Raw genomic sequence first — 23,963 nt, forward strand, 5'->3', positions numbered from 1 at the left:
ACATCACGATCAGCTACCACTGGTTTGGTTGTGTACAAGACTGCCGCTTCTTTTGGAGTACCTACCTGGACCCTGATCATGCCCTAGTCTGCACCAATCTCACCTTATTTTTCAGTGGACAACGAAGTGACCGCCACCGAAGGATTGATGTTAGCAAGTTGGTTGCAATTTCTGTTGCAAGTAATTATCGAACCGAGCTAGCCTCTAGGCTAGCTACCATTCCACCGAAAATTATAGATGAGCATTGGTTGCAATCGCATGACGCCATGAAAATGGCGGGTACAGTCAGTTGTGGGTTCGCGAAACGTCCTGCCTTTAAGCACTGGGTTTCTTCTGGTTCCTTACAACTCATTGAAGCCCGTCGGTCTACTCCGGGTGACCGTGAGTTTGATCATAAACGAAGGATGTTACGTAATGAAATTGGGCGAAAGCTTGCGTAAGGACCGAGAAGCCTGGTGGTCGAAGCGTGCTAATGAGCTGGAAGCAGCAGCTGCATCTGGTAACTACCGGAAGCTCTTCCAACTCATCCGAGCCACTGGCAGCAAGAAGTCTGGTGTGAGTGAAACAATCTGTGAGGAGGACGGGATGCCAATCACTAACACCCAACGACGTCTTGGACGATGGGCAGAATTTTTCGAAGGGCAGTTCAACTGGCCTGCTGCTCCGGCAACATCGGTCAAACTGTCCTGCCCTCCATGACCGGTGACGACTGATCCACCAAACGAGGAGGAAGTCCACAAGGAACTCCAACTCTTGAAGCGCTACAAATCACCTGACCCAGATGACTTACCCCCGACTCTTTTTAAAGATGGTGGTGACTTTCTAACTAAGGAACTGACGACGTTGTTTACAAAGGTTTGGGAGCTAGAGAGTGTACCAACGTCATGGAATGAGTCGATAGTTGTCCCTATCTTTAAAACGGGTACACGTCGTTCCTGTAACAACTATCGGGGGATAAGTCTACTTCCGATTGTGTCCAAGCTATTGGCTTCCGTCATACTTCGTAGGTTGTTCAAAACCCGAGAAAGATTGACTCGCGAGGAGTAGGCTGGTTTTCGTTCTGGTCGTGGATGTATTGATCATATCTTCACCCTCAGCCAAATGTTAGAACACCGCCATACTTATCAAAGGCCAACAATCGTAGTGTTTCTTGACATCAGGGCTGCCTTCGATTCGTTGGATAGGATTGTTCTCTGGGATTGTCTATTGAAGAAGGGTGTGCCTGAGAAGTTTATTAACAACCTAGAAGCCCTATATACAAACACCTCAGACAGAGTGAGGGCATACAACCACCTTTCTCCATTGTTTCATTCGAGCAGTGGGGTTAGGCAGGGGTGCCCAATCTCACCATTTTTCTTCAATTTCGCCATCGATGACATTCTGGAAACAGCTCTGATTGATGTAAGTAATGGCGGTGTGGATCTGTTGTCCGGAGAAAGACTTCTCGACCTTGAGTATGCGGATGATATTGTCTTACTGTGCGATAATGCCCAAGCCATGAAATCCGCACTTAATCAGTTGGCAATTAGTGTCCGTAGGTATGGTATGTGCTTTGAACCTTCAAAATGCAAAGTCCTTCTACAAGATTGGCAGGATTCTAATCCTGTACTCACCCTAAGTGGTGAGCAGATAGAAGTAGTCGAGAAGTTCGTGTATCTGGGTAGCTGCATAAGTGCTGTTGGTGGTGTGAGTGATGAGATCAATGCACTAATAGTGAAAGCCAGAGCGGCTTATGCCAATCTGGGCCACCTTTGGCGCCTTCGTGATGTTAGTCTGGCTGTAAAAGGTCGGATCTACAACGCGTCGATGAGAGCAGTTTTGCTCTATGCTTGTGAAACCTGGCCTCTCCGAGTTGAGGACGTTAGACGACTCCCTGTGTTCGATCATCGTTGCCTCTGAAGGATTGCTGACATTTGGTGGCAACTCCATGTTAGTAATACAGAGGTTCGGCATCGTGTGTTCGGGCACAGAGACGATAATGCAATTGGTGTCACCATCTTGAAACACCGACTTCGGTGGCTTGGGCATGTTCTACGAATGTCGTCCCAGAGAATTCCACGTCGTGCATCATTTTTCGACACTTGAACTGGTTGGAGAAGGTGGAGAGGTGGTCAGTATATGACATGGTGTCGTGGTGTGAAAGAAAGCTGCAAAGGACTGGCTTCCGTTGGTCCTTCTTGACTTCTTGGCTGGGGTCGTAGAGATGGTGCTACACAGTGGCTAGAGACGTTATCAGATATGGGTCAGAATAGAAGTCAGTGGCGATCCTGCTGTAACGTTCTTTTACTTTCTTCATAAAAAGTGGTTGTTTCTCCCTTAACTGAAAGATTTCTTCTGATTGTACCTTTCCGTTCCCCCATTATTACCATTCTCCCTTTTCTTATGATAATTATTATTAACCATAATAGGCAGAGATCTCAAAACTACTAGTAACTGTAAGGCTGCTGCTGCAAGAGACTGTAGGGTATTATGGGCTATTGAGAGGTCTTTTCAGTGTTTGGATGAAGAAGTGTTTGTATTATTATACCCGACTTTCGTGCGACTGCATTTGAAATATAGGATTCAAGAAGCGAGTCCCTGTTTGATGTATGAGGCGGACGTGCTGGAATGAGTCCAATGACGAGGGACTAAAGTGGCAAAGGTCTCTCTGGCCTATCTTATGAAGTCTGGAGTTTCATTTCTCGCACTGAGTAGTAAATTACTGGAATTCTCTACCGGAACATGTAATATCAGCACCTCCTGTTGATATATTGAAAATGAGCTTAAACCTCCACAGTGTAACAAACTGCAAGGATTAATATATGGATCGATAGACTCCCTACCCTTGTAAATGAAGACTGAAGAATTATTTACAGCTACAAACTGAAGTCTGTTACTCGGATCTTAGCATTAGAAGTATTGTAAACTCAAGATTATCTCATGGTCAGAAATGAATTCTCGATGTTGGAAAAATTATTAACTATGACTTAAGACTAACATTAGAATATACAATCTTGGCTTCTTTCTATTGAATGTTTTGTTTATATTTCGTACTGAGTCTGGAGATTCGTAATTTCAGTCGTTGGGATGGCGGGTGATAACACTGAAATAGACTTGTATGATAATATTGACGAGGACTTCGTGCAGGTACTAATTAGATTTTCTCTATATTGCTTCCTAGGAATGTACCGATCTCACAGAGTTATATGACGATGTTATCGCACCAATTAAGTCAGAGAATTCTTCTGGCGTTCCATCAATGGTAATTTTCTGTTCTATTATGTATAATTGTCATGTTACAAAGGCCTCTAAGCACTCATATAGTTCTTCAGCTCCTCCAGGGCGCCGTGTATCAGTCTATGTCGGTAATTTGACTTGGGTAGTTGTGAATTTTTCAAATAACGAATAAAAAACAAATTTGTAGTGGACAACAGATTTAGATTTGCTAGAAGCAGCATCAGGTATCGGTATTAACGATGTTATTGAAATAAAATTTCACGAAAACCGACAAAATGGTCAATCCAAAGGGTAAGCTGTGGGAATACACGTCAATTTACTTGTAGGTTTTGTGTAATGGTTTTCGGGTCAGAACAGTCCATGCGTTTGGCTATGGACAAATTTCCAAAAATAGATCTCCACGGCCAAAATCCTGTTGTCACAAGCTATACAAAGCACAATTTGAGCGTTTTTGAAAAAGCCGCTGGCAGCGACAATCAGGCTACTGCCCGACCTCGCACGGAAGAAATGCAGACAATGAAGGTGTCTGGAGGTAACTGTCGATCTCTGTATGTATTGACGATTTTTAGCAGGCACTACTGGTGTTTTGGGGAACCGCTTACCGCCTCCATTAATGGCTACACCTACTATGCCTGCATCACTTGGATTCAGTGTACGCAATAACAGTCCTTTGATGGGACAAGTCGTCCCAAACGTTCGAAATGCAGCCAATCTGTCATCTAGTATTCAACAAGCTCTTGCTAATCACAATTCACACTCCGGCTTAGGCGGAAATGCAAACGTAAATCAATTGCCTTTAAACTTTCCGGGTTCAACCGGCGTTCTAATGCCTCCGAGTGGCATGTCAACAGCAACCTTAGCAGCAAATGCTACAGGACTATTACCCTCAAACTTCACTCTTCCTAGCACGATTGCAACATCCATCGCAACAAATGCTCATGTGAACCCAAATTTTTTGACACAACAAGTACCGGGAAATCCTCCGATGTTACCAAATTCTTTGCCACCTGGTGTAATGCAGTTGCCTACTCAGAACAATGATTCCAGTGTAAGACCACAGTTTGATCATTACGGGAGACCGGTTATTCATACTTATACCCCTCGTAAGTCCTTATTAATAGTTTAGTTTTATGTACTGGGCAGCTTAAATGTCCCAGTATACTTAGTCTTCGGTTTCATTGGGTGCTCATAGAAACAGTCAATTGAAGAAATTTGAGATGCTACCTCATGAAGGCTCTTGTGTGATTTTTCATTTCACCTTGTTTTGCGCACTTATCAATTTGACCAACGAGATACGTTTTTATATTTGATTTTTTTGTTAGGTCTTTATAACACCTGGTAATATTGTGCACCGTTACAGAAACATAGGCATTAAAGCTAAAATCTGCAAAATAGTAGTTAATATTCATGTACTTTGATTATTATTGGACTCCTAAACAGATCCTTCATTCACTGTCGAAGAGTTGGAGATATTCCATTTAACTTTCCCCAGAATACCTACGTACCGTTCATGTTAATTGTAATTGTAGATTACTCATTATGAGAAGCAGATTCTTGTACTTGGTTGCAAGTAACAATTCGAGTATAAAAACTAGTAATACTTTACTGTCTCTAGGCGAGGTTCAGACCTGCCACTCGCCTGGAAACCGCATGCTGTAAATGTTGAGCCACTCCCTGATCACGTTAATGTATTTCATATACCAATAGAAAATCTATATACTGAATTGTTGATGCCTGACTTCATGAATTACGTTGTGAACGGAATAGTCCATGAAATAAACTGGCCACTTATTGCAATGTAGACGAGTCTTGACCCGCCTGTAACATCTTGGAAGCTAATGCGCTTAAATAGTGGTCTCGTATCCTAGTTCATTTGGACACTGTACTGCTTAACAGTAGATACTTAACCACTGTCGGTCTTGCACTCATGTTAACAAAACGTCATTTGATTCTTTTCAACAACCAAGATGTTTGTTGTTGATTCAAAGTTACCACTGTGCTAACTACGATAATCTGGCTTCCTAAAATGGGACTATGTGCTTATATTAACATGTATGCTTGTTCAGTTTTGTTTCAAATAAAAGTTCTCATAGGTCACTGTGAATCAAATGGTCATTTGTTCAAAGTTAATGGTTGTTTTTAGTCTCCAAAACAGGTCTTGTCATAAGAAATACGAATCAAATTCTATGCACCAAGGATATAACATTTAGTAACGGGTTTATGTAATTCTATATAGATCTGCTCTTTGAGTAGTTAGGATGTATGTAAAATCAAAGTCAGTCAAACGAAATCCTGATTAATGTAAGTCTTAGTTGTGATTCCTTTATATCTCTAAAACATTACAGGGTGTAGTAACCATCTGTTTCTAAGAAAACCAGAATATGGGATAATTAAGTGTAAAAACCGTATTCCAGCATACGTCAGATGTGTAATCGTTTCTAGAGCCTTCTTCCTTCGCCCCATAGATTTCGGTTTACACAAACTAGCAGTATCACTATATATCAGTGCTTTAGTTGAACATCATTAAACTCACTTTAGGTGCAATTGACCTAAGGCTGTTACCTTTCGGGATAGACGGCCTACTAATGAGATCCAACCAATTCTGTCCTGAGCTATCCTTTCTAATTTTTGCCTATTAATATTTATGTCCCTGATAACTGCCTTCAATTCCCAGCATCATGTGTTCTTTGGTCTGTTTTTTTCCTTTCGCCTTAAAGATCTTGATGTACTGCTTGTTTTGTGATACAGTTTTATTGGTTCTCGCAAACTATATCCCATCCACTTCTAGCTTTGTTATAACTCTCTCTCTCTTACGGTAATGACCCAGCTATTCCCATTGCTTAGTATTCTAGGACACCGATTCACTCGACAAGTCCCCAAATCAGAACACGGTTGAACAGGAAGGAGATTATATTCCAAATAACAAGGTTAGATGGAGGCAAGAAGCAAGTCAGAAGCACAATAGGGAAAACGTCAGTATATTTATAGTTTTTACATAAGAAGATTCCAGAGTATTCCCCAACTATCGACTAGTGCTGATTGGATAAGAATCAGCCAATCAGCGTGCACCAAAGCAATCATGCATTGAGCATGCTTTAATCTAGTCTATGTCTCGCTAACACCTCCCCTCTGAGCAGATTCGTAGGATCTGGTGCTAGGGTCCAACTGCAACCGAGTGACTGGCCTGTGCTTTCGATTAGTCCATCGTCTAGGCAATAAAGAAGTATCACTCCTTTCTTGCACAGAAACTGATGTGTCTATTCCCGGCGTTTTGATTTCAAAGGTGTCTAGCAGAACATCAAGAGGTAATCGATATTGAATCTTGTTGCTGGCTATCGAGGTTGCTTTCAATTGGTTAGCATGACGTACCCAAACTTCCGAGCCAACTGACACCTCGTAAACCACACTCCCCTTCTTTTTCAAGATCCGACCAGCTGTCCATGTAGGATGTTTCCCACGATAGTCCATAGCAAGCACTTTTTGTCCCACCGTGAACAATCGTCTTTGTGCCCCATGATGTCGGTTAAACTGATTCTCCATCGATAGGTTTCGTTGGGGTTCAATAACTGGCGTAGGACGGATGACATCGAAATGTGTTCGTATCTTTCTGCCAAGTAGAGCTTCTGCTGGAGAGACCCCGTTAATTGTCTGAGGGTTCGGTGTAGAGCGATAAATAGACAGGAACCTCTCTAAGATAACTTCAGTGGTCCCTTCCCCTTTGGATTTTTTTAGAGCATTTTTAAATGTACTCACAAAGCGTTCCACTTGGCCATTTGATTGGGGATGGAATGGAGGTGTTCGGAGGTGCTGGATTCCGTTCTGCCGACAAAATTGTGAGATTTCGGACGTAAACTGTGTTCCGTTGTCACTAACTATCAATTCCGGGATTCCAAAACGACTGAATAGTTGACGTAGTTTACTGACTGTGCAGCTTGCAGTCGGGTGTTCCATGAGAAAAATTTCTGGCCACTTGCTATATGCATCAACCACCAAAAGGTAAGTTTGTCCATGAAGTGGACCAGCAAAGTCCAAATGTATACGCTGCCACGGTAACTGTGGTATTGGCCATGATTGCAGCTCTGCTTTTCGCGGTGCTTTTGTTGCTAATGCACATTTGGTACACGAACGGGATAGCTGCTCCAGTTGGGTGTCTAAATGCGGCCAGTATATATAACTTCGTGCTAGTGCTTTCATGCGATTTATTCCAGGATGTCCTGCATGCAACTGTTCAAGCACTGCTGGTTGTAGCTTCTTGGGAATTATGATACGTTCGGCAAACAGCAGACAGTCATCGATGATTGAAAGAGAGAGTCTTCGCTGGTAAAACTGTTGAAGCTCTGTGGAATAGATTTTCGAGGGCCACCCTTCTAGGTGGAACTTTCTAACTTCTTGTAGTGTTGGGTCTCGAAGCGTTTCTTCCCTGACTTCATCTGACGACACTGGAGTGTTTCGAATGGCATCTGCCACTATACTTCGTATTTCTGGGTCTACTGCTGTGGAGGCAATGATTATATCCTCTGGTCCAGGATGTTGAACTCCAATTAATCGGGAGAGAGCGTCAGCTTGACCGATAGTATTTGTCGACTGATACTTGATATTAAAATCATAACTCAGGAGCATTGTTGCCCAGCGCTGTAGTCTATTAGCCGTATAGACAGGGATTCATTTCTTAGAACCAAAGATTGCAATCAAAGGTTTGTGATCTGTCAGTAGAGTAAATGTACGACCATAGAACATTTTATGAAATCTTTTGACTGCGAAAATGATTGCAAGAGCTTCCTTTTCAATTTGGCTGTAGTTTCGCTCGGCTGGAGTAAGTGATCTAGCAGCATGGGCAATTGTCTTTTCTGGTTTATCCGGAAACACGTGAGATATCACTGCTCCAACTCCATGACTAGAGGCATCAGATGCAACAACAATTTCCAAGCTGAGATCGAAGTGCGTCAAAAGAATCTTTGAGCTGAGCATTGATTTGACTCTGTCAAAAGATGCTTGACATTCTGCTGACCACTGTCAAGGTTTATCTTTCGATAGTAATTCATTTAGGGGACCTCTCACTCGATGCATTTCAAGCAAGAATGTGCTGTAATGACTGATTAACCCCAAGAAGGATCTTAATGAAGAAACATCAGTTGGTGCAGGCATCTTCTGAATGGCTTCGATGTTGGCAGGGTCTGGTCGGCGACCGTTCTTATCTAAGATAAAACCAAGCTATTTGATCGAATGCATGAAGAAGATACATTTTTCCTCACGTAGTTGGAAGCCATACTCCAACACTCGGTTAAGGACTTGGTGTAGTCGATCAGAAAGTTCACTGTCAGTTGAACCCATAACTATGATATCATCTAGATAAGCTGCTGTACCAGGTATACTTGTTAGCATCGTATCCATTATTTGCTGAAAGATGGCGGGTGCGGTCTTGATGCCAAATGGTAGACGGGTGTATTGAAATAACCCTCGATGAGTGTTAATGGTCAGAAGCTCTCTACTATCTTCATCTACTTCCACTTGGAGATAAGCATCAGAGAAGTCTATTTTCGCGAAGCATGTCCCACCATTAAGCTTGGCAAACAGGTCTTCAGGAACTGGTAATGGATATTGATATACATCTAATGCAGCGTTTAAACCGGTCGAGAAATCGGCACATATGCGTATAGTCCCATTGGCCTTCTTAATCACTACGATCGGTGCGGCCCATGCAGAGTAGTCAACTGGTCGGATTACACCAGCCTGTTGCAAGCGATTAAGTTCCTGGTCGACTAGCTCAAGAGCAGCATATGGTATAGGACGTCTCGGGCGAAAAATAGGTATGGCATCTGGTTTTACTGGTAAGTGCGCTTTCATCTTGGTACAGTGGCCAAGGCTATTCTGAAAAACAGAGGCAAACTTTCTTTTCAGTTTTTCTAGTAACCTTTCACCTGTCTTCTTTGGAAGTACTGGGGTGTCCAATGATGAGTACGATACGTTACAGACACTGTTAATTGGTATATCCATTATTCCAAGTTTGTCTAGCATATCTAGACCAAGAAGATCAAGGTTCGGCCGTTCTGTTAGGTAACATATTCCTGTACAGTTAGTTCCATTGAAGGAAAATTCACACTGTAATTCACCAACCAGTTTTAGCACACCACCTGATGCGTTTTTAGCCGTTTTCTTAGATGGCATCATTGGCGGTTTACCCAGCAAGTTATACGTTTCTCTAGACACTAACGTGATATCTGATGCCGTGTCAATTTGAAGACGAGCTGATATGCCGTTTATCTGGATGGTAACATACTTTCTCTGAATGTCATAGTTTGTTTGAAAAGCAGCTACCAAAGAAAGAGATTTGGACTCGGCTGATTTCACATGTCGAGGACGTTTATGCTTCTTCTTAGGCTGAGACGTACGCTTCGGTGGACAATGACCTTTATGTCCACGTTTGTTGCACGCCTGACATTTATGCTTCTTGAATGGACAGAATCGGGCATAATGCCAATCACCGCATAACCAGCACGCAGTCCTTGGTTTGTTACGAGTTGTTACCGGCTTCTGAACTTTTAACCTAGTAATAGTATTTACACTACCGCAGGTTAAATTAGGATTTACCCGTTCAATCAACTCGTCGTGTCTGATGCTTTGTAGACGCTTACACTCATCTGTCAATGTTCTGAGTGTGACGTTTGGGTCTTGATCCAGTCGAGCTAAAAGTCTCGTCCTGATCTCAGCATCTTGTGGTGACTGAAGAGCTTTGATGAATATTAAGCATTTAAATTGGTCATCAGTCAACGAGCGTAACTTGAAACGTTCACATTCTCTGTTGACAATGTCTGCTAGAACACCATATTCATCAGCTTCGCGTTTCACCAAATTTAGACACCGATATCGAATACTAAACAACGAGGATGACTCGCCGAATATCTCTGACAACTGAAATACCGTCTCCTCGAAACTGAGCTCTCGAGGTAACTTTGGCAATATATGGTCAGCAAAACGTGCATGTTCATTGCTTCCCAACTTACGTACCAACAATCGGGTCTTTCACGCATAGTCTTGGTTACAGAATTCTGTTCTAAATGTATCTTCCCAACGTTTGAACCACGTGAGAAAAGTATTTCCACTTTCGGGATCATAGATGAATTCTGGGATGCTGCTAGCAACTGCATCACAAGACGTACTTGAAATAGCATGTGAACTCGAGCTGTGAATGTTGAGCTGTTGAGTCAGGGTCTCTAACAACCGCATTTGTGCATCAAGTTGTGCTTGCTGTTGTTGTAGTATTCGGTTAAGCTGGTCATCTGATATGGGCATCTTGAATTTGTTTTCCTTTTTCCCCGTCGCCACTGTTATAACTCTCTCTCTCTTACGGTAATGACCCAGCTATTCCTATTGCTTAGTATTCTAGGACACCGATTCACTCGACAAGTCCCCAAATCAGAACACGGTTGAACAGGAAGGAGATTATATTCCAAATAACAAGGTTAGATGGAGGCAAGAAGCAAGTCAGAAGCACAATAGGGAAAACGTCAGTATATTTATAGTTTTTACATAAGAAGATTCCAGAGTATTCCCCAACTATCGACTAGTGCTGATTGGATAAGAATCAGCCAATCAGCGTGCACCAAAGCAATCATGCATTGAGCATGCTTTAATCTAGTCTATGTCCCGCTAACAAGCTTCTTCCTAACTTCCTCCTCAGCTGTAAGCTATTCTGTTTTCTGTCACAGTTGGTTACTGATGGTCTCTTGCCAAGGATTCTGTAGTATGTTTCACTGACAGCTGTTCACAAATACCTGTACTTTTTGGTGATTGTAGTATCAGTTCTCCAGGTTTCACCCCCATATAATAGCACTTTTGATATTTGTGTTGAGAGTCTTAATTTTGGTTTTGAATGACAGTTGTATCGAGTGTCAGATACTCTTCAAGTATAAGAATGTTGGTCTTGCTTCACATCTGTATCAGATCTTTCTTGTGTATTGGTGATGCTTCCCAGGTATATAAAAGTCACCACCTCTTTCAGAGCTGGTTGGTACTCACTATATCGTACTCCAGAGTCTTGAATATTGAGTCCTATCGCTGCAGAAGCTTTTGCATGGTAAAGAATGGTCTAAATTATCCAGCTGCGTCCAAGGTGTATACTGTATTCCGTGCTTTTATCGGGACATGGACATCTTCATAACGCAAAAACAGCTAGAAGAAAAAGAAATTGTGAGAGCAGGCACCTTTGTTTGACACGCGTCTTTAGTTAGGATACATCTGTGAGCTACTTTCCATGTACAAGTTTTCACTTCAGTCATTCGTAGGTGTTCTATGAGGTGGTGACGATCTTAGGTACTCCACAGTGTCAGAAAATTTCAGTTTTTCTATTCACGCTGTTAAATGCCTTCTCACAGTCTGAGTTGATGTACAATAATAAGTTCTGTCCGATTGATTGTTCAAACAAAGATAAGTAGTGTCGGGGTTTATCTGTTAAATAATCGGTCTGCATAAAAACCAGTGTTTTGGTCTCAAAGTTGGGAGCCTCTTGGATTTTTCATTCGGCTCAGCAAGACGTTTGTAAACTTTTCCTGTCACCGGTATTAGTGTGATGGCTCTGCGATTTAAACTACAGGGTTACGAAAAATCAGTGGGTTCCTACTTAGTCTATTGCACAGATGGGTTCTCGCAAACTCATCCCTTCAGGCTTTGAACACGATGAAGGGCGAAAGCAAATCAGATCTAGGTTAACCAAAAGTCTAAAGAATAACCGTGAGCCGTGGTGAACAACGAAAGCAAAAGAGATAAAAAAGGTGGCGGCTGTAGGTAACACAAGACAGCTCTTCAGACTCATAAAAGAAACTGCAACTAAATAGTCAAGTGTAAGTGAGACTATCTCGGAAAAAAACGCTCTTATCTGCTCTCAACCCAGGCGTTCAGAACGATGGGCGGAACGCTTTAAGGAGCAGTTCAACAGGCCTTCATCTACTCTACAACTACCCATCATTCCCAGACAGCGTGAATGGAACATTGAAGTAGGTCCCCCGACTCTAGCTGAAGTTCGTAAGGCCATAGCTAATCTGAAACTAGGTTGGGCAGTTGGTCCAATTTTAGCGATTAAGTTGACTAATATTTTAGCTAAAATCTGGGAGTTGGACGTAATCCCAATATATAAGAAGGGATCAAAATCGTCCTGTGACAACCATAGAGGGATTAGTTTAACTAATATAGCATCTAAAATACTAGCCTCAATAATTATCGGACGCCTAACAAAGACTCGTGAACTATCAACACGAGAAAGTCAGGCTGGCTTCAGACCTGATCGTGGCTGTATCGACCACATATTCACCATCCGTCAGGTTCTAGAACATAGGCATACTTATCGGTGTCCGACAATGTTGGTCTTTCTTGACTTAAAAGCAGCATTTGACTCGGTAGACCGCGAGATTCTGTGGCAGTGTCTGTCATTGAAAGGCGTACCTCAGAGGTACATAAACCTTGTGAAGCCTCTTTACTCGAACACTACCAGTCCAGTCAGAGCTTATGGCGAACTGTCATCTGCTTTTGCAACCTCAAGTGGTGTCCGTCAAGGCTGTCCACTCTCTCTATTTTTGTTTAACTTCATCATAGACCTACTGATGGAAATAACGTTCTCGTCGACTGAATTCTCGGGCATTGATCTCCTTCCAGGAGGTCCACTTGTCGACTTAGAATACGCAGATGACATAGTCCTGTTTGGTGAAGACGCTGACAAAATTCAGAGTCTTCTGGTAGCACTAAGCAACAATGCCAGAATGTTTGGGATGCACTTCTCTCCCTCTAAATGCAAGTTTTTGCTTCAGGAATGGCCTGCGTCAACACCTGAACTAGGGATAGGGAGTGAAGTGGTCGAACGCGTTGACAACTTCACTTATCTTGGAAGTCTGCTCAGCTCTAATGCGTTGGTGTCTGACAAAATCTCAGCACGGATTCGAAAAGCTCGTTTGGCTTTTGCCAACTTACGTCACCTATGGCGAAGGCGAGATATCCGTCTATCAATAAAAGGACGGGTATACTGAGCGGCAGTCCGTTCTGTTTTAATTTACGGCAGCGAAACATGGCCATTAAGAGTAGAAGGCACTCGTAAGTTACTAGTATTTGACCACAGATGCCTTAGAAATATTGCTGGCGTCTGCTGGGATCACTGGGTAAGTAATAATGAGGTTAGACGTAGGGTATTAGGGAACGATGGTGAATCTTTATCGACTGAGATGGTTGGGCCACGTGTTGCGTATGCCTGAACGCCGATTACCACGACATGCAATGCTAACCGGTGTTGGAGATGGATGGAACAAAGTTAGGGGCGGCCAAACCAAAACGTGCCATCAGTCCACAAAGTCTGAGCCATGTTGGCAGACGCAGACTACTTGGTTGAAGTCTGCAGGACTATCGTAACAAATAGTTAGAAACACTGGGTGACATGGCTCAGAATCGATCACAATGCCGTAGGTGTATACACTCTGTATTCCCTTAAACTGTGAAATTAAAATCGCTTCATATCTTTTTTCCTATGAACTATTTTTTTCTTCCTGTACTATATCCTTATACACAATCTTTACTATAATTGAAGTGACTACTATGAATTCGGTGCTCATCTTGTTGTGCTAATGTGTGGCAACTTGGACGGATGCACATATGTGTCTGGTCCTACGTTGTAGCTGACTGACTGACTGTGACGCCTCTGTATCTCTCACTTTGTAAGGTATACTTCCTTATCTTAGTGGGATGTGTTTTTCGTGCCAGTGTGTTGGTATTTATTCCTCCTAAATCTTTCTGAAGAGGACGTGAAACATCTGTGTGCATCCGTGGCAGTTCTGTGCGATAGACTGCAGCCTCACAAAGGTGATCTTTATCGTCTTACTGCTATCGTTGGTGGGTGCGCAACACTGGATAACATCCATTGTAACCTTTTTTTGTTTCAAAGTGTCTCTTTATGGTCCTAGAGCCATAACATTTTTACTCTATAAGCTCTTTCCGGTTCTCTTCGAAGAGCTTAAGTGCAACCTTCCTGTATGCAGGTCTTGCTTTTCCTTATGATCAGAATACAAAAGTACCTCTCAACGTTAGTCTTTTTTATCCAGCGTGTGTCTAATGAGTTCCACTTATTTTAAACAGCCGGGAATTGGAACGGAAGGGTCATACAGTTCACAAATACTTGAGCAAGGGTTCTGCTTGAATATAACCAAAAGGATTATGTTAGTGGAGCTGATCTCACTTTTATGTATTAAGAAATTGCAAAAATCCCAACTGGCTAATCTGAGTTATATCTGATGACATCTCAGTTCACTGAGTCTTGTTATCTCTAGAACTCGGACCATGGAGCCTTGTTTGTTCAGAGAATCCGAGTCCTATACAACTCGCCCACATCAAGGCGCTGTGCCATAAACTGACTACCTGTACTTTCTCCATCCAGTCCCAACGTTGGCAAATAATGGGTAATATAAAAGTCGCTGTGGTAATATTAGTAAAATTATGTCTAAGGCACTAAAGCTGGTTTTTAAGTTAGTGATACTAACTGGGTTGTTACTGCCAGAACACATGTTATCGAACTTCAGTATTACTAACATAGTATTACGACTGGGGATCACAAACCCTTCGAAGGTATTAATCGCACATAGTTGCTAAACCTCAACAGGACGAAACTGCTCTCGTTGACTCATCGTAAACATAACACCCAGATTAAGTCACGACAGTGTCAAAGAAGGCCTGGATTAATGCAGTGTCACTCTGGCTTCCACTATTTGTAAAGTTATTTCATCTTTCATGTCACTACTAGCGCGCATTCGTACTCACATACACAGTTTTCGACTACTAACAGGTGACCACAAAGAGTGAATACAGATGGGCTTCTGTCAGTCTTGCAGAAGTACTTTGCACTTGAAAGTATTAAGTAAGTGATCTCACGGATACTGATTAAGTCCACTTTGGGATAGCTTGGTTTTTCGTACACCAAAGTAATTTCAACCCTATAAATTAGTAAATGAAGTCTTATGGTCCAATGAATAAATAGTCCACTAAGTTGATCTGGTGTTGAAACGTAAAGGACAGTCAGTCAAACAGAAAAGTAGCCACCAATAATTTTAAGGTTATTTAATTGTCACAACATGCTCTAGTATGAACGGCGTTGACATCTACTTTGAGTAATAGCATGTGTTCAAAATTCCATCTTCAGGAGCTTGCAGTTTCTTACACTTTAGACCGAATAAAAGAGTTTGATGACTTCCCGTTACGTGGTTTCCCTGATCTACTTGTTTTAAATAATACATCACTGTAGTTGACGAACATGTAGTGGCATTCATCTGAGTTACAAACAGGTTACTTTCAACATTACTCAAAGGCGTCCAACGTCTGGTCAAAGGTCTGACTAGGCTGTTTAGAAAAAATTAAGGAGTGGAGTGGTCCATCTTTCTGAAATGAAATGACCGTTATTCCTATTATTAAAAGACTGTATATATCAATTATCGGGATATAAGTTCACTTTTTATCGCTTCCGAACTATTGGCACCCGTTACCCACTGCAAATTGTGAGAGATTAACTCGAATAACAATCCACCTTTCGTTCAGTTTTGTTAATACCCAAAAGACTGCAAGCACCTCAATGACAGTAATAGCATACAACCTCCTCTCCATGAAATCCACTTCAAAGGTGAAAATGGAAAAGCGTGCTTAAGGTAAAACAAGCTAAGCACTTAATCGACCATCAAGGAGTTGAGTTTAATCATGGAATTTTGGGAACGGTCCTATTAACCTCCAGCCACCGGTCCAGGATTATTATTAAAATTGATAGATATGAAGTAGAGCACTTGAGCTTCACTCAATCCCACCTGATTATTCTTGGTCGCCTGCTATTTCAATTTGTATGAATGGAGAGAAATCCTCTTAATAAACAGTCAGTCTGAAATATTAACTTACATAATCGTCCGTTGCCCAAATGAAGCTTAGGGACTGCGAGTCCAAAGAAATTAGATTAGTTTTAGGACTTAGTATGAATACTAGCTCTTATTTTATGTAACGTCTTGAAAGTATGTAACACTGCTAGGATGTTTTAATTTGTACTTAACAGTTACTGTTTATTGTAAAATGTATGCTATCTTTTAGCTTATTCTAGGCCCTAATCCTCTTTTGGACTAGTCGGGGTTCTTCATTTCCTGCTCTTGTCTTTAGTATTGATGTATCACTTAGATTCTTGCTACCCAACTGATCATTCTGTTTCGGATCTCATTGGTATCCTTCCCAAGTGTTATAACAATATGCACTGAGTTATAAGAGTGATTATCTGTTTTACTGTTTACCGTTAAATATATGGTGACTTGATGTTATTTCCTTGCAGCTGTTCCAGGAAAGCTCTCTGAATCAGAGTTCGAAGATATTTTGCAGAGAAACAAGACAGTCTCCTCAAGTGCTATTAACAGAGCCGTACAGGATGCTGCTGGTGGTGATTATGCAAGTGCTATTGAAACATTAGTAACTGCAATATCTCTTATCAAACAGTCAAAAATAGCTAATGATGACCGATGCCGGATTCTGATCAACTCTCTTCAAGACACTTTACATGGTATTGAGTCGAAGTCTTATGGTGCTAAGTAAGATGGGTTTACTTTTTGTTGATTCACTGATTTTTAACTAAGATCTATTGAAAAAGCAACCTTTGTAAGAATTTGCTTCAGAACTCATAAATTTCCATGGTCTGATAAAAAATGGACAAAATATGTTCCATTTTTCTCATACATGTACTATTACAAACCCAATTTCTTAAATTACAAGCTTCAACGAGAATTTACTGAATGTAACTTATTGAAATAAGCGTATTACATATCTGTGTGGAGATTTGCGGTCTTCCAAAGTTTACATTTAATGGATTTAATAGCTTCTGTCTCGATGGTCGTCAAGTCAATTCTGTTGCTAACCAGTTTCTTGTGAGTATTATTAATAAAGTAAAGCTTTTAGCATTTTGACTTTCAAGTCGCAGACATGTTTAGTAAAAATGTGTCCATTGCAACGTTGCTTGAGAGTGCACTCATGAGCTGCCAAACGTTTGTTCCCATTTTTGCAGTTGTAAAAATTTAAATCGATTGTTACTTACTAAGTTCATTGTGTTTCTGACTCAATCTTCGAATCGATTTGATGTTGTGGTAGGTTGTTAGAACAAATAGTACTTCTGATGCGTCATATATCTCAACCACTTCAGCCGATGGAATTCCACAACCTTGCTAACTGATTTGCAATAACTTTAATGGCTTATGGCAAATTTTTAAATTATTTACTCAAGGGTTCTGTAATGGCTGAGAAATCGTTTTGAGGATATGTCAGATTTCAGCAACTTAAGCATACCTTAAACCTTCAAAAGCCATTATAGCTATAAGTCAGTGATAAACAATATGGGACCTGGTACACCACAACACAATGCGATAAAATTACGAGTATGGGAATTGTTAGAGGTATTATTATTATTATTATTATTATTATTATTATTATTATTATTATTATTATTATAGGTCGTAAAAATATTAGGCATAGCGAATAAAAATCACGCGGAAAGAATGGATTTTCAGAATTAAATGCTTGAAATTATTATGAAACTTAGTCATAGGGAAGTCAAACAGTGAATGCATCTACGTCATTGGGATAGGTTCTCAATCATGCCATCGGACTTGTCCAACCATTGGTCATGAGAATCACACAGACCCTAACCGTGTAATCTGAATTTAATAACATACTAATCCACAGTCAATTATTTTAAAGTCTAATACCACTTTTAGTTCGGTCGCTCCTACCTTTCTTTTAACCTACACCCCCGTTTCGTAATTACAAATTTATATAGAGCCACATGTCGCATTGTACGCTGTCTTTTCGATAATTACGCAAATATCTCATATGCACCATATTCGGGCTTTCATATCAAATGATTCTATTCCTCGTGCTTACAGTGGTTTCTTAGCAATAACCGTTTGTCGGAATTTCGTTACTGCAGATAGTTGTTCACCAGATGAAAGTGCCAAAATTGAATGAAGCGGCTTTGAAAACTTAAGAAACTAAAGAATAAAGGCACTAGTTCTAATGTTAAGCCATGGCATTTGATATCTAAAATTATTGATCGAGGCCATATTGCTAACTTTTAATCAATGTCCTAATCTAATAGCGTTTATATGTAGAACTTGGGTTCTGCATGTTCATGTATCCCCTTTCATCCTAAGGTTTAGTTCATTTTCGTTTCACTAGAGAACTAATCCAACAAATACCATGTAAACACCTGCGTACCTTTTTATCTGTTGTATCGATCCAGTCAGTATCGATAAAATAAAAATCGAGCCTTTATTATATAAAGTCAACATGAATTGTCATGAGATCTCATGAGTCATGTTCTTTTTTTTAACCGTTATATGATTATAGAGTTTCTGTATGGGGTGACTCAGATCGAATTACGTCGGTGACATTAGGCTTATCGTGTATTTTCTGACCTATTCTCCACTTTTCTCTCATTTCGGATCTTCGATTATTCTGACATTTTTCCATGGTTGTTGGATTAATTACTAGATAAACTCTACCCGCTATATTGGCTCTTCATTTGATGACGTTTGGATTCATCAAGGGAATAATTTCACTCAACATTTTTGTCTCTTCCTGTGTTTTCAATTTGTGAATATTGACAGATAATGCCACGGTTTTATTTATTTGTACATTTTAATACATTGAGATGTTTGATCATTCAAGCAGGTTAAAGTAACTAGATTTTCATTCTGGAATGATTATGCTGTATTTCCTCGATTTTTTTCTTGACAGGAGCAGTAGTCGAAGACGTCGTCGTTCGTATAGCGACAGTGGCAGTGATGGTGGAGAAGGGAATTACAATAGTTCCATCAGTGGTAGTGGCAACAACAATTCTCGTCGTCACAGAGACCGAAATCATAGGTCTCGATCTCGTGACCGACACGATCGGCATGAACGTCACGATCGCCGCAGACATTCTCGTGAAAGAGGGTCTGGAAGTGGCAACACTTACTATGGCATTGGATCCAGTCTTCCTCTTCCTAGTGGATCTGGTTTGTCTGGAATCCAATCAGTAGATGGTTCCGGTCAGACGTGTGCTGGAAATCTTGGGAGCAGTGCAGATCGGTATCGAGACAGTCGATACAGACATTGATCCTAGTTACATGCTCCTCTCAATTGCCAACCTGGTGACCAGTGTAGCAGTACTTTTGTTTTCTAATTAATTTTTCAATTCGTTTGTTCTCCCAAATCATCTGGTTGTACAGTTTGGTCATATTTCAATAACCATTGACTCACTTCATTGCTGCTAACTTTTATGTTCACTATTTTCGTTGTATTGGTAGAATTGGAGCTCAGGAGTGTAACAGGCAAGTGAAATCCTATAATATATGTTTATTCAATCTTTTTAGCTTGTCCACTTACTCAGTGATCCGGTTACCATTGGTGCTTAGTTTTGGGTGTATTTGTAATTATCATTTTGTACATTGTAATCTTGTTATTCCTTTTCGCTGTACTGTTTTGTATACATCACTTGTTATTGATTATGTTTTCGTTGCATGTACTGACAGCTCTTTGATATAGAATGACCATCAGCTCACTATTGGATGAGTGTATATCCGATTTGATTAATGTTGCTAACTTCTCCCTTGATAATTATGTAGATATTTTCCCAGCCAACTTCATTCACTGTACATTTTCAATCCCTCCTGTTCCTATAAAGTGTGTATAGTTTCTGTATATTATTAAGACAAATAAAAATTTGTTTAATGTGGCATTGTAAAGCTGAAGTGTTCATATTTCTGTATATATCAGCTGTTTCATATGTTGTAAATAGATACTGAGAACGGACGTGGAAAGTCTTGAATGTACTTGTTTGATTTCACTGTAAATAGTTTTTATCTAAAACGTTCCTGGTTCCTCATCATACCACTTGTAAATAATAGACTGATTGATGCCCCCATAACTTTGTATACATAAATATCAATATCTTAACTGTTACATTCCATGTAAATAATTTTTTTTCTAAAATAAAATATATTACTAGTCTTCTTAATGAATATGCACAACCTAAATGCGTCAAAATATGTCTTTTGTCATTTCGAATGTCTAACTCTATTTTTTCTTCCTTTTCAGGTGTACAGTGGTCGTTTCAAATCGGGTCTAAATTATTGTTTTAATTTTAAAAAAATATACTTATCATTGTGTCACTTCGTTTTTTTCTTATTTTCTCAGCCACAACTGCATTCACAGGTGTAGTGTTAACCATAAGGGTTCTACATCTAGGTTAATGAGTTACATCTATTTAAGCAATCCATTTGTTAATCATGCACATTTCAATAAACCCTAAAACAATGTACATAGTATAACAAGCATAGTTTCTGATATATTCAATGCGATCATGATACCTATTTTCTTGATGTGTTCTGACCGCTAGTAAGCAAGTATTTTACTTAAGCGGCTCACACTACTGACTTATTCTAAGTAGCGTAAATTACTGAGTGAAATGTTTGGTTTTGAGTCAAACATATTTATGAGGGTTAATGGTATCACTCATTCGAAGTGTAAAGGACAGTATGGCTCTCAAACTCTTTGTTTTGTGACTATAAGCTGGTTGCATCAGTTAATTAAATTAATAATCATAAGACTTGTTCACAAGAATGATTCTTCACAAAGAGATGTGAGGTTACTTCAAGGTCCTATATTTTTGGACCTGTTAATTGCACATCTATAAGTTTAATCCCTACAACAGTTTGTCTGTTTCACTTATGCAGCGGTTTTTCCTCGGTAGATTGGTTTGTTCTTAGATTTCAGCAACTCAGAAGAATACAGAAGTCTGAACTTAAATATACTAAACATTACTATCAATAAAATTCCTTATATTACGATGTTGATTGGAATGGTCCGGAGTAGTAGGAAATCGTAATAGGATACTTGCAGATGGTGATTGTCAAACCGTCTCAGCATTTATCGCAGTAGCTCAGGTAGCTGTGCTGTCATTTCCTCAACACCTAGACAGATCATTACACTTGAGGGTATTTAGACTCGTTAATTACTTCTTGATCTGATGTGTCTATATCAGTTGAAGTTGTCATATCCAATTAGCACAGAAAATGAGACTTCACCCAAATGTAAAGATAGAGTGGATGTACCTGCGCTATTGCGAAAGAAATGCCGCTCAGAATTTTTAACCACGGTTCACGATTATTGCTCAGATCCTTAGTAGGTAGTCTGCACCGCCTAATGTGGTTCATTCCAATTCCATGGACTAATACCATTTTTCGTTTTGTCCTCAGCTTTCAATGTACTCAAACCAAGTCTCGTGAGTGAATCAAATCAATTAGGCCATCATAATCTTACTGCCCATTATTTGTATTCCCTTTGCTTTTTTCGTGTCTAATTTTCCACTATTAACGAGAGCTGACAAGTGAATATTTTTTCGAATTTCAATTTTTCCCCTCAATGGGTCGTTATTCTTTAAATATACACATAGTCATCCTTTCGATTCTAATCTACACTTAATAATCCTATGTTTTTGTGGACCAGATATTTCTATTTTATACTATTTCTTACACTATGCATCCATACCTTCATACAATTTCAACACCTATTTGATTGCTAGTAACAGTGGTTTACTAACATATAGATAATCCGAGCAAGCGAAAAGGTAGTCACTCATTTTAAGGAGTTTCAGTTCTTTTTTGTGTTCATTGTTTCTTACATCCTTTCATTATGCCTAATGATTAATTTAAAGGGAAGGATAAGTCAAATTCTGACAGGTTTATTGCGCTTTATCTATTATCCCTTAATTTCGTTATTGTGAGTTATTATATTTTTCAGATCGTTTGTACATTTATTAAATTAATTAACAACATCTTTTCTTAGTTTTGATATAAGTATTTCGAATAAATTGTCTTCCTGAAATTCACATGAGTCTGTTTACGAGTTAGTATGATTGTACCTTTAAAATATGCAGATAATTTTGTATAATTCCATACAAATTTGGAGTAAAATGATTTATTGACCATGGTGGTGAAATAAGCATCTATATCTTCTTTTTTCACCACGACATACTGTCAGTTAAGATATTGAGAATGTGAGAATTTATTAATTAAGAAGAAACAAAGAGTTAATAATGGTTTTCACTGTAACATAATATACCATTAAATCCCAATTTATTATTCTCTTCTTTCTTGTAGTTGGTCAAATACACATTCATGAATTCTGATGTATATTTTTCTTTGTAACTTGATCGTATCATAAGTCACTATTCTATTCATGATCTTTAGATTCTTCGTAGTTTCACTAAACCAGTGTATTAATTCGTGTAAACATAGTCCCAAATGTGTCTGAGCTATTCGCTAATTGTAAAAGTATTAATCAGGTGTCAAGATGCCGTATGATATGACACTGTTATGACTTTATGTTGAGGTCGCTTTTTACCCTGTGCTAATTGTTGTGTCCTTGACTGAAGAGATTAGAGAACAGCGTATTTATCGATCGATTACAGTGACACGTAGACACGTACGGACGGCCTAGAGTCTCGATTGGTCCCACTTCCCTGTCTAGCCCAGTTAGTTGAGTCCAGAACACAAGTCACAACCTCTGAGATATGAATCATTATATTTCAAACATACTTTGTTTATATACCAATCAAGCACACCACATCGTACCGTAAAATAGAAAACAACATTTTGTACAATATTCAACAAGTGAACAGATATCGACCAATAGAAAATGTCCATTTAAAGTGCAAGGACACCATTGGACTTAACATGATAATTATTGGTCTATTCCTCCGCATCCACAACAGACACACATCGTCCTTATTACTTGGCTATGGAAATCCATAGATTCTAGATAACTGGAAGTGTGAATGCATGTATTACGTGAGGTAATCATAAATACTGCGGAAGGCGAATATTAAGTTAAAACATCCCGACAAGTTGGAACCATATATTTTTGTGACGAGTGGCATTGATTCGTCAGTAGGAATATCGGATTAAAGTCTACAGAAGTTATTTGAAGAAATAATAAGTACAAAAAATCCAGAAATCTTAAAAGAAGGCAAACGAACATCAATTGCAAGTGACAAACATTGGAATGCCTGTCAGGCTCAATACGATCACCGAAAGCCTGGTGCTAGACCAAGGATATATATATTAATACCTGGGATTAGGGTATCTTTGAGGGAATGTGTTGTAGTTTCTAGTTGGTCAAGTTTGCCTTATTATAAAATACTTAAGTCATGTGTGTCTATCATTTGGTTATTGTTGCGGTGTTGTTTTGATACAATCTTTTCTCAACTGTATAGTGTATCATTACTTTTGATGTTAGTTATAATATCAAAAAGTATTTGGTCAACTTATTTTCGGGCGGGATATTGTCATTTAACCGAACACTTTTAGTCGGTTCACCACAGCCATGTATAAAAGGTTCGGAAACAGTATGATCGTTTTAAAAAATTCCAAATGTGTATGTCATTTGTTCACAACATAATTATTATGGAGTGACTTATACACGTGTTCATCAAATGAATCATGAAAAAAATGAAATAACACTAGGTTTAATCCCGAGTATGCTCCGTATGTTAAGTTCTTTTTAAACAGAAAGACTGTTAGTGAACTAGCGAGTATAGTACAATGTTGAGTAATTAAAAACAAGATTGTGGTTCATGTAGAATTTCAATAAAGCTTAATAATATCAGACATAAACATACAAGTGGGAATTCAAAAAATAGGCGATACCAATAGTATATATGTGGTGTG

The 23,963-nt window shown here is 39.6% G+C and overlaps 1 protein-coding gene across 3 annotated transcripts; it reads left to right on the forward strand.

Annotated features, from left to right (window-relative positions):
• Window positions 1-3,024: 3,024 nt before the first annotated feature.
• On the forward strand, window positions 3,025-21,798 carry CPSF6_1 (Cleavage and polyadenylation specificity factor subunit 6). Of its 3 annotated transcripts, none has more exons than XM_051216199.1 (9): window positions 3,025-3,126; window positions 3,161-3,241; window positions 3,284-3,358; window positions 3,404-3,507; window positions 3,543-3,748; window positions 3,786-4,319; window positions 16,541-16,793; window positions 18,991-19,565; window positions 20,332-21,798. In XM_051216199.1, exons 1-8 carry the CDS (start codon window positions 3,067-3,069, stop codon window positions 19,349-19,351), a joined length of 1,674 nt encoding a protein of 557 aa, XP_051066765.1. In that variant the 5' UTR covers window positions 3,025-3,066; the 3' UTR covers window positions 19,352-19,565; window positions 20,332-21,798. The 3 variants fall into 3 exon arrangements, with proteins under 3 accessions (XP_051066765.1, XP_051066764.1, XP_051066766.1); XM_051216200.1 differs by having other exon boundaries at window positions 3,039-3,126; window positions 19,608-21,798; XM_051216198.1 differs by having other exon boundaries at window positions 3,789-6,143; window positions 10,676-21,798.
• Window positions 21,799-23,963: the final 2,165 nt, after the last annotated feature.

Source organism: Schistosoma haematobium, chromosome 4 (assembly GCF_000699445.3).
Source record: "Schistosoma haematobium chromosome 4, whole genome shotgun sequence".
NCBI classification, from domain to species: Eukaryota; Metazoa; Platyhelminthes; class Trematoda; order Strigeidida; family Schistosomatidae; genus Schistosoma; species Schistosoma haematobium.